At 44.8% G+C, this 17054-nt stretch overlaps 1 protein-coding gene across 1 annotated transcript; it reads left to right on the top strand.

The window, feature by feature from the left end:
• Positions 1 to 1104: 1104 nt before the first annotated feature.
• LOC102036584 lies at positions 1105 to 13982 on the top strand. The gene is made up of 13 exons (XM_031056433.1): positions 1105 to 1162; positions 1299 to 1391; positions 3057 to 3184; positions 4551 to 4697; positions 5686 to 5757; positions 7124 to 7291; positions 7384 to 7480; positions 8328 to 8545; positions 9560 to 9713; positions 10869 to 10900; positions 11964 to 12081; positions 12926 to 13131; positions 13959 to 13982. The coding sequence occupies exons 1-13, from the start codon at positions 1150 to 1152 to the stop codon at positions 13980 to 13982; spliced, it is 1470 nt and encodes a 489-aa protein (XP_030912293.1). The 5' UTR covers positions 1105 to 1149.
• The last annotated feature ends 3072 nt before the right edge of the window (positions 13983 to 17054 follow it).

Genomic DNA, 17054 nt, shown 5'->3' with positions numbered 1-17054 from the left:
CAGCAAAAACAATCTGTTCTACAGCACAGCTCTGCTCATGCCTGTGAAACAAAGTAAGGTAAAAATGTTTGGTCAATGGCCCAAAATGGGGGCAAAAAGGAAATTGAGCTCTGGGTTGAAATGGCCAAAATGTCAACCTAAGTTTCTTGTACTCCTCACCCCATCCAGGCTCATCCATGCCACATAAGCTGTATTTTTAGCTGTCCAAGCCTCTCAGCCTTTCTTTCCTGGGTCACTTGCAGTCCCAGAGAAACAACTCCCATTATGAGCAAAGACTTTCCCAGGCATGATGCTTGTCCATTTACAGACCTGCACATGGTCTGACTGATACAGAGATATTGCAGCACTTCTGAAACAAGATGTTTTCACCAAAACACTCTCTGATAATCAAACAAATCAAAGGGCAACCTAACTGGATCCATGAAAGCAAAACGTGCAGCTGCCAAAGTACTGCTGTTATCTCTGGCATGGCTGGGTCACTGAGATATTTCACAGAAACAAAAATGTATTTCCTGTGTAGACCCAATTAAAATACCTCTGGAGAAATGTTTCATGTGTTCTAAAGACCTGAAGGTTGAGCTACGCAACTGGCTTGTAAGAAATGACAATACTTCCCAGGGGTTGATGGAAAGCACCAACTCTTCTGTTCTCATTACAATTAGGCTCAGCAGCAGCCTCTGACCTTGCAGATATCTGGCAGGAGAGTCCTGTGCCCTCCCAGAGAGAGGGAGCTGCCTCCCCTGCTGGGAGTGAGCTCTGATAACGTTGGAGGGCACTGCAGGATTCCACCCAGGTGTCCTTCCACAACAGAAGCCACTGGACTCTCCTGGTCCACACACAAGGTTTGGAGAAGACAGCACAATCTGTGAAAGGTAACCTGTACCCCTGCTCCTGGGCCTGACCAAGTTCCACCTGCACACCTGGGTCTGCTTTACTTCACAGGGAGGAGGACTTTGCTGCCCATGCACAGGTCCCTGGGGACAGATGGAGGCTGTGGGTCACTTGCTACACAGGTAACAAGACTTTGGTTTCCACTTCCTTAATTTTCCACTTTGTTTTTCTCTCTGTTCTCCCTCTTATTAGCTCATGTGCTTATACTGCAGGATCTGGCTGTTTTTCTTCCTGTTCTGGCTGGGACAAGGGAGGCGGATGGCTCCCCCAGGTTGGTGAAACATGATAAAAGCAGAGTGGGGAGAGAGGCAAGGATGAGAACTCAGTTATTTTGCTTGTAACACAATGTGCCTCCTCTCTGCCCTCCAGTCCCACTGACTCATCAGCTCTATATGTGCTCCCACTAGGTTTTGTAGAGAGCAGTTGCCGCTCCAGAATTTTTTGGATGAAACTGAATAAACTCTTGCTCCAGGGAAAGTTCTTCCAGCTGGAAATCTATGGTGAGTTACGAGTGGCAGCCCCGAGTAACATGAAGGCTGGGGAATCACCTAAGAGATCCCAGAGTCTGGGATCTGGATGCTGCTGCCATCTATTGATAATTGGTAACTCACCCAAGGAACCTGCAGACCTGCAGCAGATCCTTGTCACCCTGAGCCAGCCTCTCCCACCTCAATTTGGGCACTAACCCTGCAGAGGAGTAAAGGTGGTAACTACAGCCACAGCCCCCTCTGCCCCGTGATGCTACTGTGCTGGGAAAGGAGGAAGGATGGTCTGAGGAGGAAGGACTGACATTTGGCTTTCATTCTTCCCTCTGCTGAGCCTTTACACATGTCCAGCAAGGAAAACTAAGGCAACATTGCAGATTGGATATGCCCTGAACAGCATAATGACAACAGCAGTGTAGGCTGGGTAATATCCAGAAAACACACTCACAATGAGGGCTGAGTGAGTGCTGCAGCAATTAAAGCACTTTGGAGGGTATCTTTATTTCCTTTTTATTTAGCACCACAATGGCATTTAATTACCACGATTCAGATTGGACAAAGGGGTTCCATTTTCTGCAGAAAACAAAAACCTTCAGAACCAAAATGAAAACCAGAAAATGTTCACATCAGATTGTGAAAAGTATGTGATTTCACCCCAAACCTAATTAATTTCTCTTGAGATCAGCGCACTCTTTTCTGGGTTATGTTTTTTTTTTCATTTGATTTGGAGGCAGAACTGAAAAAATCAAGTACGGAAAGGGTGTGGGCAGAAGGGATAGCATTTATGAGAGTAACTGATACTGCTGGAAAAAACAGAGCAGCCTTCAGGCACAAAATGCTGTTTGTTTCTTCCAGCTCTATCAGCTGGTCTCATAAAAGCTATTCCTTCTTCTTCCAAAATTATTCCCACTTATCTCCTGAGCCTATCCTGCCTGCAGGAATCCATCTACTGAAACAGCAGTTCTAGAACTGTCCAATATATAGGCATGACAGACAAATCTAGAAATTGCAGTGGCAGCTAGTTAAACCCTATCTATTTGTACAGATTCTTGTGTCTAGCCCAAGACTAAAATAGTTCTAAATCAGAGGGCAGGTTGATTAACAAAATATGCTGTTAATCATCAATAATTCTACCATCATCAAGAGCTGAGTACGGCCAGTCCCTGTCATGTCTCTCGTTGGCTCCCCCATAGGCCTCACAGCACACAGAGACAAGCAGCAAACCTGATCAATGTGTAAAAAGTGCCCACCCAAAACATATCTGTGACCACATCCTTTGAGCAGAGTGAGCAGCAGATTATCCCACCTTGATGTTTTTTAGAAACAGATGGGTTTAATAGCCCATAACTCTTTTCTAGAGACCAAAATCAGGGAGGGAGAAATGCAGGTGATGCTTCAGAGAAACTCTTTAATAGCACTTCAAAGTGGCAATGGCACAAGCTTCTGGACTCAAGGAAACAGGCATTGAAGTGCACATTATGTGTGTGAGCCTGAGTCATGCCAAGCTGTCTCATGCACTCCTACACATGCCAGCCCAGTGTCACCAGCTCCTTAGCAGCCATGTCACTGGAGAGCTCCCAACCCACACGGGGAAGAGCTGTGTGAGAGGGCCTCAGCACCACTCTGCCCCGGGACTTGCCTTGAGCTTTACATCCCCCATCTCTCTCCCTTTTTCTGCAGATCCTTATTCCGGCCCAATTCTGCTGGATGAGCAGTTGGCCTCTCGCTGTGGCTATGTGCTGTCAGAGGACGTGTGGGGCAATCCTGTTCTCCGTGCCTCGGTGCTCGGCTGTCACGTGGCCAATGAGGTAAGGCCCAGACACAGGCTGGGAAGCAGCTCAGGCAGTACATTTTCTCCAAAAACACAAAATTGAGATAGTATATGGCATTCTAATGGCATATTTTGAGAATACTGAACTCAAGGAACTAGTGTTGGGAGTGTAGTGTGGAAATGAATAGGCAATGGCTCTCTGCTGGGAGGTTTGTTCAGTGTGACTGACATGGGATTTCCTCTCTCCATGGAATGACACTTATCCTAATGCTGCTGAGTAGCTGCCAGTTCTCAAGCATATCCTTGTAGCTGCTGATTTGCCAGAGAGTTTCTTGAAAGCCTCTCTGGAAAGAAGTAGGCATCTGCTTGAAAAAGCAATGTTTGCAGTGTGATTCTGGCAGATCATTTCCTGGCTTAATTTGTGTGGTAATGTGCCTGTTAACACATGCCTAGGAACATAGATCACACACGTCTGTTAGACCCAGATTTGCCTCACGTAACTTTAGCCATCTAAAAGATAATGTCTAGTCTAAACTAGTTGTTTGCTCTTCCACAATAGTCAATGGAGAGAAGCAGGCATCTCCAGAAGGTGATTCACCCCTTCCAAAAATATATGTAAAAGTGTAGCCTGGATTTCTAATTTCTAAATGTTAGTTGAGATGAAATGTACCCAAAACCAGAACAAATCAGAGTAGAAACTTCATTGCTTGTCCATGTTTAGTCTGGTTGGTCCTGGAAGCCCCACAGAAAAAATATGGTAAAACTTTATAGGCAGAGTTAGCTAACAAGGATGGGGGTGTACAGTGTGCTGTGCAATGACCTGGATTTCCAGGCTGGAAATTTCTCTGTAAAGGTTTTGCCTTCTTCTGTAAAAAATACACATCTATGTCAGATAGAAGGACAATCCATGGGTTTGTATGTGGCTTCTGGGGAGCTGAAGGACCAAAAGGAATTTTTTTACTGGACTTAATCTGGCGTTAAACATTAAATAGCATTTGTAGATTAGGTCTGAACTACTTAGATCAAAACAAAAGTTCCACAGTACTTTCTCTGTGTGGAGACGCACAGAGTCACAAAGAGGAGAAACACGAATCTCACAGTAAGGTAGGTGAGGTCTGCCCTTGACCAGCTGCTCCTTTACAGTGTGGCAAGAACAGAGCTGAGATGGGGTCTGAGGCAAAGGCTGTGAGTGCTGAGGCAGTGTCTCTGGCTTAGTAAGACCCTGCGTACAAACCATTGCAGACAGGGTGGTATGTTGGTTGTAGGAGCTGTTACTGCAGTTCTCAAGCTGTTCTCATCTCTATAAAAGGCTCTCAGAAACAGAACACTGGGCTGCATAGTCCCATGCAGACCCTGCTGGAACCTTCCACACCAGCTGCTGAACTGCCAGTTTTTCTTCCCAGGCAGATGAGCTGTTTTCACTGACTGTGAACATCAAAGTCTCCTCATTTTCAAGCATGAGGGCAGCTGTCACCTACACCTACCCTATGTACTGCTCCTATGCATCCTGGGCTTCAAGAGAAATTGTGTGTGAAGAAAACTACATGGAGGTAAAAACCTTCCCACTGAAGGAGAGGCTACATCCGAGTCCCTGCCAGGCACAGCAACCTCCACAAATTCCTGTCAGAAGTTGATTGTACCCATGTACCAGGCAAAATAGCAACCTGCTGATATTTAGCAGAGTGTGTAACTGTAGATCTGATTAGTAACACATTTACACGCCATAAATATTTTGCATGCAGTGAAACTCAGTTAACTGTACAGATTAAGTAGGGCAAGGCTCTGCAAGCAAATCAACAGAGAGGCTTAAGGCCAAGCTCTTAAGCTCATGAGCGTCCCTTTTGGTCATAAAGTGCTGCAGCAGTGAGAATGTCATCCTCATATCTGAAATAATAAAACCTAGGGTTTGCAGAGCTGCATCTCTGCTGAATCGCACAACTCACAGGACAGGACTGTGAGACAGAAGCTGCCTCCTGCCAGGTGGTGCAATTGGGCTGCTCAGCCTGCTGCCATCACCTACACACCAGTGTAGAAATGAGGCAGCAAACAATCCAAATTTCATTGCTTTCTGTGCATGCCTGCAACAGGCAGGAGAAAGAAAACATATTTCTCCTGTCAGAACTCAAGGCTGTGCAGTCATGTCTGGGTTGCAGCACAAACTATGGTACAGGTGTCTTCTGACTGCCCTGTTTCCTTGCCTCACTCTGCAGCACATGTGGGAAGGATTTACACCACAGCACCTCCCTTAGGTACTGGGCATCCTGCATTTTCAGGTGTTCAGCCTGCATAGGAAGAGAGAACCAGTCCTGTTAATGCCAATAACCTGCTTTCCTACACCTCCAGTGGAGAGACCCAGGCCAACTAACTTTCATTTTAAGGCCACAAAAATTACTGCCATCAAGAACCGCCATGCAAACACTTGAATTGCCTCTAATGAATGCAAACTGCTAAATCCTGATAGATACTGTTCCCCATGCCTGTAATAATACTGAAGATCTGTTTGCTCCGTTGCTCCCAAAGAATCTCTTGTGTCCCCAGGTGTCAGTGAAGACTGATGTCCCAGCAGTTTCAAATGACTACACTGTAGCATGGATGTCAGCACTGCCAGAGGTATGAAGGGGAGTCTTTCCTAACAGTTCCTAGCCTGCCTCTTCTCTCTGCTCCTATGAGTCATTCTTGGGGCATAGCTCCATCTCTGACAAAAAAAGAGAGATGACAAATTTGCCGTCAAGTACTGAAAACCTCTCAAGTATTTTTAGACCTCTAGACTGCAAAAAGACATTTAGGTGGGAGAACAGTCATACACTTGTTCCATTAGTGGAAACTGAGCTCAAGACAAACAAAGGTAGGTGGTTCTTCACACAATGGGTAGTGAAACCGTCAAACTCATTACCAAAACATGTTGTGGCTGCTAAAACCTTACTTGATCCCAAGGAAAGTCTGGAAAAGTTGACTGAAGAGAAATCCAATAAGACATACAAAATACAAAGAAGGTACAGATAGCTCAGGAGTCACTGAGATGAAAAATATTTGAGGCTGGAAAGAATGAGTGGGAAATGATGACAGGAGCATCTATCTTATGAGTAAAAGCTGAGGGAGTTGGGCCTTTTTAGACTGGCAAAGAGTAGGAGAGAATTTTAGCACACAAGTATCTGAAGGAAGTGCATCAAGAGGATGGAGACAGGTTCTCCTCAGTGGTGCCCAGCAGTAGGACAAGAGATCAGATAGAATGTGATCCACTGGAAGTTCCACCTGAATGTGAGGAAGAATGAAACAGATTGCCCAGGGAAGGTGTGGAGTCTCATCTGGGGAAATTCAAAAGCTGCCTGGACACAATCCTGAGTACCATGCTCATGGGGAACCTGCTTTAGCCAGGAGGTTGGACTAGATGGCCTCCAGTGGCTCTTCCAACCCTACCCATTCTGTGATTCTGTCAAATATAAATGCTTGTCCCATGTTTCTCATGTCTTACTTGCTCCTGATGCCCATTTTCCTTTTGACTGTGCTCCCATATGTCCATCACTGCAGGGGACTCTGTTCTAGGCCAGTACAGGCATTGCTCTCTCCTTATCTTTGACGCAGTATGGCTACACACTATAAAAGGTAGTCTGTCATTTGGCCTCTGGCCTGCTCCAGCAATCAATGGACATGGGGACAATCCTTTTCTTAACAGCACAGATATTTTGTCCACAGTGGATTTGTTCAAGGCCACCTGTCTACGTTTCTTCCAGGGCTGCTAGAAGAGTATCTCTAAAGATGCCTTAAAGAGCTCTAGCATTCCTTATCTTTACATATTCATATATATATACATATACACATATGTTTCTCAAGGGTATTTCTTGCCTGAGATGAGCTCCTAGTATCATTCCAGTTACTCCCACTTCTAACAGGAAAACAGGCACTACAGTATCACTACTCAGCTTTTTAAGAGACTTTGGTAGACGTAGAACTGATATAGCTCATCTCTCTCTTGCAGACTCAAAATGTTGCATACCAGCAATGGCAACTGATGTTTGTTTCTCCATCAGGGAGAAAGAGAATAACAGTAAGTGATGCAGTAAAACTGGGCTACAGCTTCAATAACAGCCTGTCCCGGGTGTACCTGCGAGCGCCCTACCACAGCAACGAGTCTGATGTCAGCGTGGTGAGTTGCTGATCCCAGCCAGACACAAAGCTCTGCTGTTCCCACTGCCTCTCCAGAACATCAGCTCTCTTTTTCTGCCTGGGCTCAAACAGGTCAGTGGTGTAACTATGAACATGATCACTTCCACTTCCATGTACAGGCAGCGGTGGCTGCTTTTGCTGATTGACACAACTGTCTCCTGTCCTGTTGGTAAGGGTCTCTTCCTTCTTCACTAAAAATAACCACTGAAGGAGGTAGTAGAAAACACAGTCTTCCCATTCTCACTAAGAGATGAGGTTTACAAGCTTCTCTCAGAGCAACATGAGCTAAGAGTCTGTGGCTTTGGTCCTGGACAAACACAGTCCCTGCTGTGACACTAAATTACTTGTGTTCCCAGTGCAGTGTCATGGCTCTGGTTTCTCAAATCCCCACATTAGATGCAGGGAACTGGAAACAAGCAAAACTGCTATAGAAGAGCCAGGGAGCCTCCCCTGGACTAATCCCACAGCCTTGGCTCTTCTTTTTCATACTATTCCATGCAAGGCATGCAGCTCTGCATCCTTGAAACTCACGTAATCCTTTTCTCTGGAGAGGCTGGACTGGCCTGGCTTTTTGCAGAGAAGTGGTGGCTGCACCTGGCTCTCACAGCCATTTATAATCTCACAAAGATTATTAATGTGAACAAGTGATGAGGAAGCACAAGGTTTTAAGTTGATGAGACCTTGAAGCCAATACTTCAAGAAGGTGCAAACAGGTTGCTCTGTGCCCTCTTCCTTCTGCCAGTAAGCCCTGGGACAACAGAGTAGGTAGCCGGGAGCACAGCTGCCAGTTCTTCTGAATAAATTAATGATTCACCTGAAACTGGTGATTCAGGTCTGCTTCAAGTGCCAGGGTCTCTGTGACAAAATAGCCAACCTTTGGCTAATATCCTACGAGGCGTTGCATCAGTGATAGCTGTAGAGATATCCTGGTGAAATGCAATCAGGGAAAGGCAGAGACAGGACTGAGTGGTAACTCCAATTGTGCCCTCTCTGGAACTGTCTATCTAACTCCACAGATGGCATCAGCTTCACTGATACCACACTAACATGGACTGTGCCAAGAGTTATCCCCACACTAGTGGTCCAGGAATCCACCTTTCTGTCCAAAAGCATTGTAATGGGAGTGGATCATCAAGTCATAGTGAATCCAGAGGAGATGAACTACTTACTGGAGTACAACGAGACACACATCAGAATAACCATCCCTACTGGAGCAGAAGGGGGCAAGCTAGAGGTTAGTACAAACCTGTCACACACAAATACATTTGAGGGCCTGTACTACAGATGTGTCAAATCATGACAAATCCAAATACTGATTGACTGCTGCTTAAAATTTGCAGATACAATAAATTTGAAGAGCTAGATGCTTCTCTGTGTTTTGAAAACACTTACTCAGAAACTAGGGATTTATAACGAAAAAACATGGTCGAAGCAAGAGGCTGTTTTTGTTAATCATCTATAAGACATACTAATACATTAAGAATGAAGGGATTTCTGGACATTGGAATTTAATTGTCTATGTTGTTCAATAATGAAACTAGTCCTGGTAAACTTCTGGCCTGGCTCAATGAGTAATTTCCCTGGCAATTTCCAAGACAGAATGATTTAGCAAGGGACATGTTCTCTGCCTGTTGTTGGGGCGCAAACACCTGCTTTGACCACAGTTTATTCCTCATCAATATATAATTTACAGATATAGAGGCAATGTCAAAAGGAATGTTCAGTAGAACAGAAGAGAATAGTTTGGGCTGGAAGGCACTTTTAAAGACAATTTACTCCAGACTCCCCTGCCATGAGAAGAAACATCTTTCACTAGATCAGGTTGCTCAAAACTCCACCCAGCTTGGACACCTAGAAAGGAGTTGGCAATATTCCTGATGGCATTGGTGTGATTTTTACTTATCCCCTTCAGGAGTTCCCTATTTGTGTAACAGACAGAACAAGAGACATGACTGGTAATCCAGGAATGGTAAAAAAAACCAACAAAACAAATGTAGTGATGTGCTAAATTTAATGAGGACACCCCTGATACTTCCTTATTAAGGATCTCGGCAGTATCTGAGCCACACATGGACCAGACTAATGGGCCAAGCTACCAAACAAACAAGCAAAATCTCCTAGCAAAATCCATCTCAGGGTGTACTAGAATACCATTTGCCCTTCCTAGTGTGAGAATTTTAACTATATTCAGTCATCTCTTTATTAAGCTACTGAGAATTAAGACTTAATCACACATTTTACCTCCTAGAGCTCCATATCTGGTGGTGTGTATGGAGTCACTTACTGCATTGACCTGTTTCTGGAGCACACATGGACGGATGCAGATTGGCAAACCACAAAGTATACAGTCATCAAATCCATCACCACCCCTTTCAAGCCACAAATACCAACTGTTATCAACAGTAAGTCATTCCTCTCATTGACCCTTTCCAATCTTCTGCTGTGCTATACGTTGCTCTGCCCAACCTGTGCCACACATCACATCTACCAAAATATTCTCAACTCCAACTTACAGTTTTCTAGGCAAAGTCAAGATTCAAGTATTACAGTAAAGCAAACAAACAAACAAAAAAACCCCAGCAAAAACCCTTTAGCCTTAACTTATAAGTTGCTGATAAAAATGTAAACATTCCTTTCATGTTAATGGCTGGATTTTTCCAGTGAGCACTGGAATAAAGATGTAGTGATGTGCAGTTATCACACTGGGAAGAACTGTCTGAGGACAGCAGTCATTGATGGTATTTTCTCCCCCAAACTGCCTGCATTTGATACCTAGGGAGCATACTGAAATCATTGTGCCACCCAGTGCTGCAGTCATGGTTTTTAAATTTAATTTTCCAATGCATTAAGGCACTAATGATACTTGGAATTGTCTGGATAAGCGATATAAAAAGAAAAAGGAGCCTCTTACCATACATTATGATCTTTTTTCAAATTTTATGTGGCTGAACTAGATTCTAGATTTCTTTAAAAGTATCACACATCATAGTGCACCTCTAGAAAGTCACTGAACCCACTTTCTATAAGGTTCTATGTATTTGTTGTTAATCCCCTGCAGCTTGAAGCAATTCTCATGTACTCAGAGTATTTCAGATCTGACTAGAACACAAACACTCATTAATCAGGGCCATTAAAGAGATGGCTGCTGGCTAAGTTTCCTGGAATTTGAATGGGAGGCCACCCCAACCGTCCTCCTTATTTGATCCACATCAGCAGTAATTTGATGCTCTCTCCCTGCAGACACTGTGCCAGAGGAAAGGCTATTTAATGTTGCACTTGGACACTTTCTTCCCGATGTCTCTCTGGTGGCAATCACAGTAGGAAATGTGCCATTTTCCCTGAGGGAAGCACAACATCACGGCTTCAAGATTTATGAAACTCCCTTTTCTAATGGAACAAAAGCATTTATCCTGGAAGTCTCTTTTGATGATCCATATGTTCTGAGAGAGGTAGGATACAGCAGGCCACTTCAGCAGTAGAGTGGAGGAGGTGGGGCAGTCCCTTTGCAGAGCATGGTCCAGCTTTTATTAACCAATAACAGTTCCTGGATCATAAAGGTGTCAATGAGTCTGAGATCATCTTAGTTAAGGTTAGAGGCTTTTATGTCCCCACCTTGCTCTCCACAGATCTCCAGGAGATCAGTATCAAGTGTAATTAGATGGGATGAAATGTTACTTCCTGTAGTGCCTGTCAGCATGGCTAATGTCCCAGTGCACACTCAACAGGAAGAGGTTTGTCAAGTCTGTATTTCTTTTAGATGCTGCCCTTTGAAACAGGAGTGTCTTGGAAAAATAAATCAATTATTGCAATGCTGGCAAACACCAGTTTCAAAAATCCAGTAACTCCTGAACCCACTGTGCAACTGCTGGCACAGGCCATGCCCCATGTGAACATGCTACGGGCAGGCTCAGGGTACTCGAAATGTAATTTTGTTAAGCTTCAGTCCATTTGTAATCTAAATATTTGTAAAAGGTATATACTCACAGAGGGATTTCAACCTCTCATTTCAGTGGGAGGATGTATAACTGCAAGTCCTCTACCACGTTTTCAACCAAACCACGCAGGGCTGTGATACTGTTACAAGGAACAACATTGTGAACGCACAGGATTTGTGCAAATAGTTTTCAGGCTGCAGTCAAACCACAGTCAAGTTGCATTAAGGATCAAAGCAAGAAAAGAAAAATCCAGAAGTATTTCCTTCAGGTTGAACACCAGGTTTTGCTTTGGGAGCACTTTCAGTGAAGGAAAAGAGGATATTGGGAGGGATCTCTCACAGCATCTCCTCACACCTTCTATTCAACTGATTACTTACTCTCCTGGTTTCAGCCCACACTCTGAGTAAAGAAGAATAAGGATTTGGACCTGGATCTCCCTCTATGAGCTCTTTCACCATTGGGCTACAAAGGAACCACCACTGTATTCACTAATGTCTTCATTTTCTGAAAAGGCACAACATTTATGTTTGGCTGAAAGAGCTGTTGAATCCAGGCCAGATTTCTGAATAGCTTTAGGCCAGCTGAAGCGATGCTTTTGGGGCCTGAGCTATTTGCAGGGGAGAGGAGGGTGTTGGAATAATTATTAAGTGTTGTTCAGAATATACATGCCTGCCTATTCTGAAAGCTGCTGCAGCCTTACTCTTCTCTCTCTTTCAGTATGTGAATAGAAATGAAACAAAATACACCCTCCTGGTCAACTACACCCTTAGTGTGGGCCCGGAGATGACGCTCTACTATCATTCAGCAGAGGTGGAGTGTGCGGTTGCTGATATTGGTAAGCTTTCCTCTGACATTAACTGGTTTGCATCAACAGCATGGCTGTCACTGAATTCAGTGAGAGCATCAGAGTGAGGATGAGAGCTTTGGGGAAAACCCCACCCCTCCACAGCTCATTGTTGGTAACAGCCAAGTTGCTGCTCCACTGATGGCAGCTCCTCTGCATACTGGCAAGACAGTCTGCCCTCGAGACACTGAGAGCAATAAAACAAGTGTGTAGAAGAAGCTGGCTTGCAAACTCAGAGAACAAGATGCCTCAGGACATGAACATACATCTACTGGCAAAACTTTCAGACATTGCTACAAGTTTCAGTTTGTCCTCAAACACAATTCTGCCTCCGCATCCAGGGCAGAACTTAACTGACTCAAAAACATTGCTCTAATCTCCAAAGACAGAAATCATCCACTAAGAGCTGTATTTAGCAGGTTACTGAAACAGTCAGGAGGTCTGTTTGGTATTTTCTCAAATTTATTAGATTTTTGCATGCCACAAAGATGACAGTCTCCTCACTGTCCTGTTTTATCTCTGAAATAGCTCTTGGTTCAGCCCAAAGAAGGCTGATCAAAAAATGTATTTACATACATAGCTCAGCTTGCCTTACTGAATCAGGGAACAGTCCTGGAAGCAAACTGGCAGGCCACTGCTGAAGCAGGACTCCCCATCCCACCAGATGTCAGCTGGTACACCCCCAACAACACAGCCAAGCCCTGCAGACAGTGCCAGCATGCACGTAACAGGCTGCTGGGGTTTCTCACCTGGGCCAGAAATCCCTGCCTGGGCCAAACCTCACCACTCAAACCTTCCTTCATTGCTAACTCTTCATCCCACCTTCTTCCCACAGAAGTTCCAGAAGCAGTTGGTTCCTGTGATGAAGAGAACCTGTATCTGAGCCTGCCCACTTTTGGCTTGCACCAGTACTGGGACCTGTACCTTGGTAACAAGCTCCTGAACAGGCACCTTGCCCTCACCAATGGGTACCTTGCAGCCACCAACTCCACACACCTGATCCTGCAAATACCTCTGTTTGCTGGGGGACTCATCTATGAGGTACAGGAGCTGTTCAGCAATGCTTCTTCTAAAGCACATAGGACTGTTTGCTCCCACAGAGTCCTGCAGTCACAGCCTGTAGTGCTGTGGTACTGCTCATATTGGAAAACCTCCAGAGGGAAGGACTCTGAGACAGAGCAAGTGGGATAAGAGGCATTAGACATGGATCCTTATGGTGATGCCGTGTATTGTGCAATCTGCAGTCCCCACTTGTCTCTAAAAGATATGCACCAAGTCTTCAAAAACAAACTCCTCAGTGTTTTTAGAAAGATGAGGCAAAATGTCCCATCTGCACTGAGCCAGAAACAATATTTCAATATAGCTTTTATGAAAGAAGGTCTTTTAAAGGAAATTTTGCAGAAATTTTAAGACATGGCAGGGTAAAATTGATGCTGCAATAATTTGAACTATTCTACAATTATCAGCCCAAATTTATCTCTGTGACAGTGACTGATAAATTCATACAAGAAAACTTGTAGTTCTGCCCTCATGTTGCTTCAGGCTCAAGCCTTCATACTGACTTACCTCTTGTGACTTGTTAATATTCAAGTGGCACAAGCTATGGAGCAGAACTTGGTACACGTGAATGATGTACAGGAGATAACAGATCTCTTCCATCTCCTCCTTTGCAGGAAGTGTCCTTTCAGAAAATTAAAGCAAGGTTTGATGTTGCCCTAAGGAAAGTGAGAACTATGGAGACCTTACAGATGTTCTCCATTAGCTGCAGTTTTAATTCTTCAGCTTTTATAAGTAAGTTATGCAACTGATCAATCAATAAAAAGATGTGTGATTCTTTCTTGAGCTCAAACCAACTCTGCCTTTCTTAGTATGCCACCCAGATGGTACCATAATGGTATCTGCCCAAATGAAGACAGTTCCTGCCATTGACATGAGTAAAACCAAACTAAGGGACAGCTCCTGCAAGCCTAAGGAATATAATGAAGCCCATGCCTTCTTCAAGTTCCATGTCACTACCTGTGGCACTTCAGTAAGGGTAAGTCCATGGCCAGAGCAGATACACCTACTAGAACTCTCTGCCTCTCCTGCATTTTCTCCCTTGGTCCCCTGCCCCAGCTCCTGAGAAGAGTCAATTTACAATGAGCTTCCCATATGCACAGTTTGAAGGTGACCACATTATTTATGAGAATGAAATCTCTTATGAGAAAGAGACTCTTCCAGGACAGAGCACACCAACAATCACAAGAGATCCAGACTACAGGTAGGAGCTGCTGCTGGCTGACACTGCTCACTTCTGTACAGCTGCTGGGAAACAGATGTGAACACAAAAATTGTTGTTTCTTCTAGACTAACAGTCTTGTGCTACTACCAAGCCAAAGAGACCCTAGTGCTCGGTGCCTTCTCCAGGGACCCAGCCACATCCCCTCCTTTTGGCTCTGGGACGATGTTTCCACGTTCAAATACTGCAGGTGTGCAATCCTCTTCCTCCATTTTTAAACCCCTCTGACCCTTTCAGTCCTAAGTTCCCTTGTTAAGACATGCCTTAGTTTCACCTAAAGAACCTCACTAAAATTTCCTTCTCTGCAGCTTACAGGAGGGTAAGACAAGCTCTGAATGTAGTTTCAAGAGTGTCCAAAGGTAAATCTCCTCCTATGGAAATCAGATCATTTCCAAGTATGTTTTAGTTTAAATAATATTAAACAACAACAAAACCCCCCGATGTTTTCTCGAGATGAATCCTTCATGGAGTTCTATGGGCCCAGCATGGCAATACTCAAACAACCCATGGAGCCTGTGTTTCTTGAGGTGGAGCTGAAAGATGAGAGCCCCAGTGTTGAGTTATACCTGGAAAACTGCTGGGGAGCCACATCTCCAGACTTCAACAGCACCTCAAGATGGAACATCACTGTGGATGGGTGAGTAGTATTAAATGTCCAATGAACTCATCAGCAAAGCCCTAATTTCTACTTATATCTGTTGTTCTTTCTCTCAAATAGGTGTGAGATTAATGGCAGTGAGTTTGCTGCAGAGTTCTGCCCGGTGCCTGTTAGCCCCCGGGTGAGACACCCTCCTCACTTTAAAAGGCTGGCAGTAAGGACCCTGGCACAGCAACTGGAGCAGGTAGGATTGAGTGAAAGGCTCGCCTCCAACTCGTGGACTCTATCCTGGAAGTCGGGATGATGCTTTTAGTCATGTGGTTTAGTTGGAGGTAGCAAGGAGCAGGAAGTTAGACTTGATGATCCCTATGGGTCCCTTCTAACCTGAGATATTCTGTGACTCTATGCTTTCAGAAATAGATTTAGGCACCTCACAGACTTAATTAGGCATCTCACATTTAACTCAAATACCCTGTGTGCAGCTTTAATTCTGTTCTCTTCTTAAATCTCCTCTGCCACCTAGCTAACTTGAGATTGGACAGGCTGGAGTAAACAAAACAATGTTGTATGTATATATGGTTTTATATGGTGATGATTCTGGCTTTGAATAGGTTCAGATTCATATCACTTCAGCTCAAAATGTCTAGAGCAGAAAAATCAACTTATGTGTTCCAATATCCAGATAAAATTCAGCTCTGTTGTCTCCCATCTGTCCTAGCCAGTCATCCATCTCCTCGGGTGTCAGAGAAGCAGAGGCAAGTGGGTTTGGTCTTAAAGTCTGAGATCCTGTTCCCCTCTAAGGACTAAGGAGAGCAGAGAAAAACCCAGGACAGTCACCTGAGGGTACTTTGCTCCTTGTGCATCCAGCTGAGTGCACTGCCTGTCCTGACATGTACTGATACCAGCCACGGTGTGTTCACCCTGCGTGGGCAGCTCAACCAACTGCACTGTTATTTACTCAGCCTTTCATAGGCACCTCAACTCTTGAACTTGCTAGAAATGAACATGATGCAATTTTGGCTTGTGCTGCTTCCTAAGTGTGCAGCTGCAGCAGGCACCAGATTGAGTTTCTGTCTAGTTTTGATACTCTGCAGCACGTGAGGTTTTAACTTCTCCTGTCTCAGCCTCTGAGTTACCAAGCTGCCTGAGGGCTTCCTTGACACCAACTTTAAATTCAAGGCAGGTTCAGCTAGAAGGTGCCACGTGGAGGTGTCCAGAGAAGCATAAGTCTAATCAGATGTAGTTTCTGCAAAAGGCAAGGACAAAATAATGCTCTGCACAAATCCCACAGTGGGATTTGGTATGGATCAAGTTGCATTTTCTCTTCTTCTCAGGTGTATGTGCACTGCTTGGTGGCAGCGTGCTCTCCTAACAACACACAACCTGGCAGCACCTGCAGAGGACAGTGCAGCTCAAGCAGGGAGAGGAAGGGTATGTTGTAAAGGAGGAAAGAAACCATTGCAATGCACCCCTGACCTGATGCTTCTCAGAGATTTAGGAGCTCTGACTTTGGCATCTGAAATGCCTCGAGCACGGACTGTGAACGTTGATGTCACCTTTAAGCATGTATGTATTCTTTAAAAACTACACAAACACACTGTGTATTGTTCTCAGGCTTTCCAGGTCACCCTTCTGACAGTCTCCAGGGCTATGTACTTGCTGGACCGGTATGGATTGTTGCTCCAGATCGAAGATGACAGACAAAAACTGAATTTGGTAAGAACACCAGGCCCTGTGTACTCACCCTGAGAGGTCACCATGCTTTGTGACAAGCGATGCAGAGCCTGTCCTCGAGGACCTCAAAAATAAAAGTTCTGGGACAAGAACAGGGAATGGACATGGTTTGCAGTGCCATGGTCTCAGCTTGAGCCCATGAGAGAGGGAAGAAGGAGAGCTCCCTGCCAAGCCTAACACAGCTGGTGTGGCTCTGGAGCAGATGCCAGCAGCAGAGCAGGGCTTGCTGGACTTGGGCCATAGCAGGCAGTTTTGGAGCCAGGTATTATTTCAACAGGTTTTCAACAGGACTGTCCCCAGTCTGAGAGAAAACAGATCCAAATTTTAGAAACAAACACTAGGGCACTAAGGCAC

Source organism: Geospiza fortis, unplaced genomic scaffold (genome assembly GCF_000277835.1).
Source record: "Geospiza fortis unplaced genomic scaffold, GeoFor_1.0 scaffold81, whole genome shotgun sequence".
Lineage (NCBI taxonomy): Eukaryota > Metazoa > Chordata > Aves > Passeriformes > Thraupidae > Geospiza > Geospiza fortis.
Note: the sequence above shows the minus strand (reverse complement) of the source record. Positions and strands in the feature narration are given on the sequence as shown.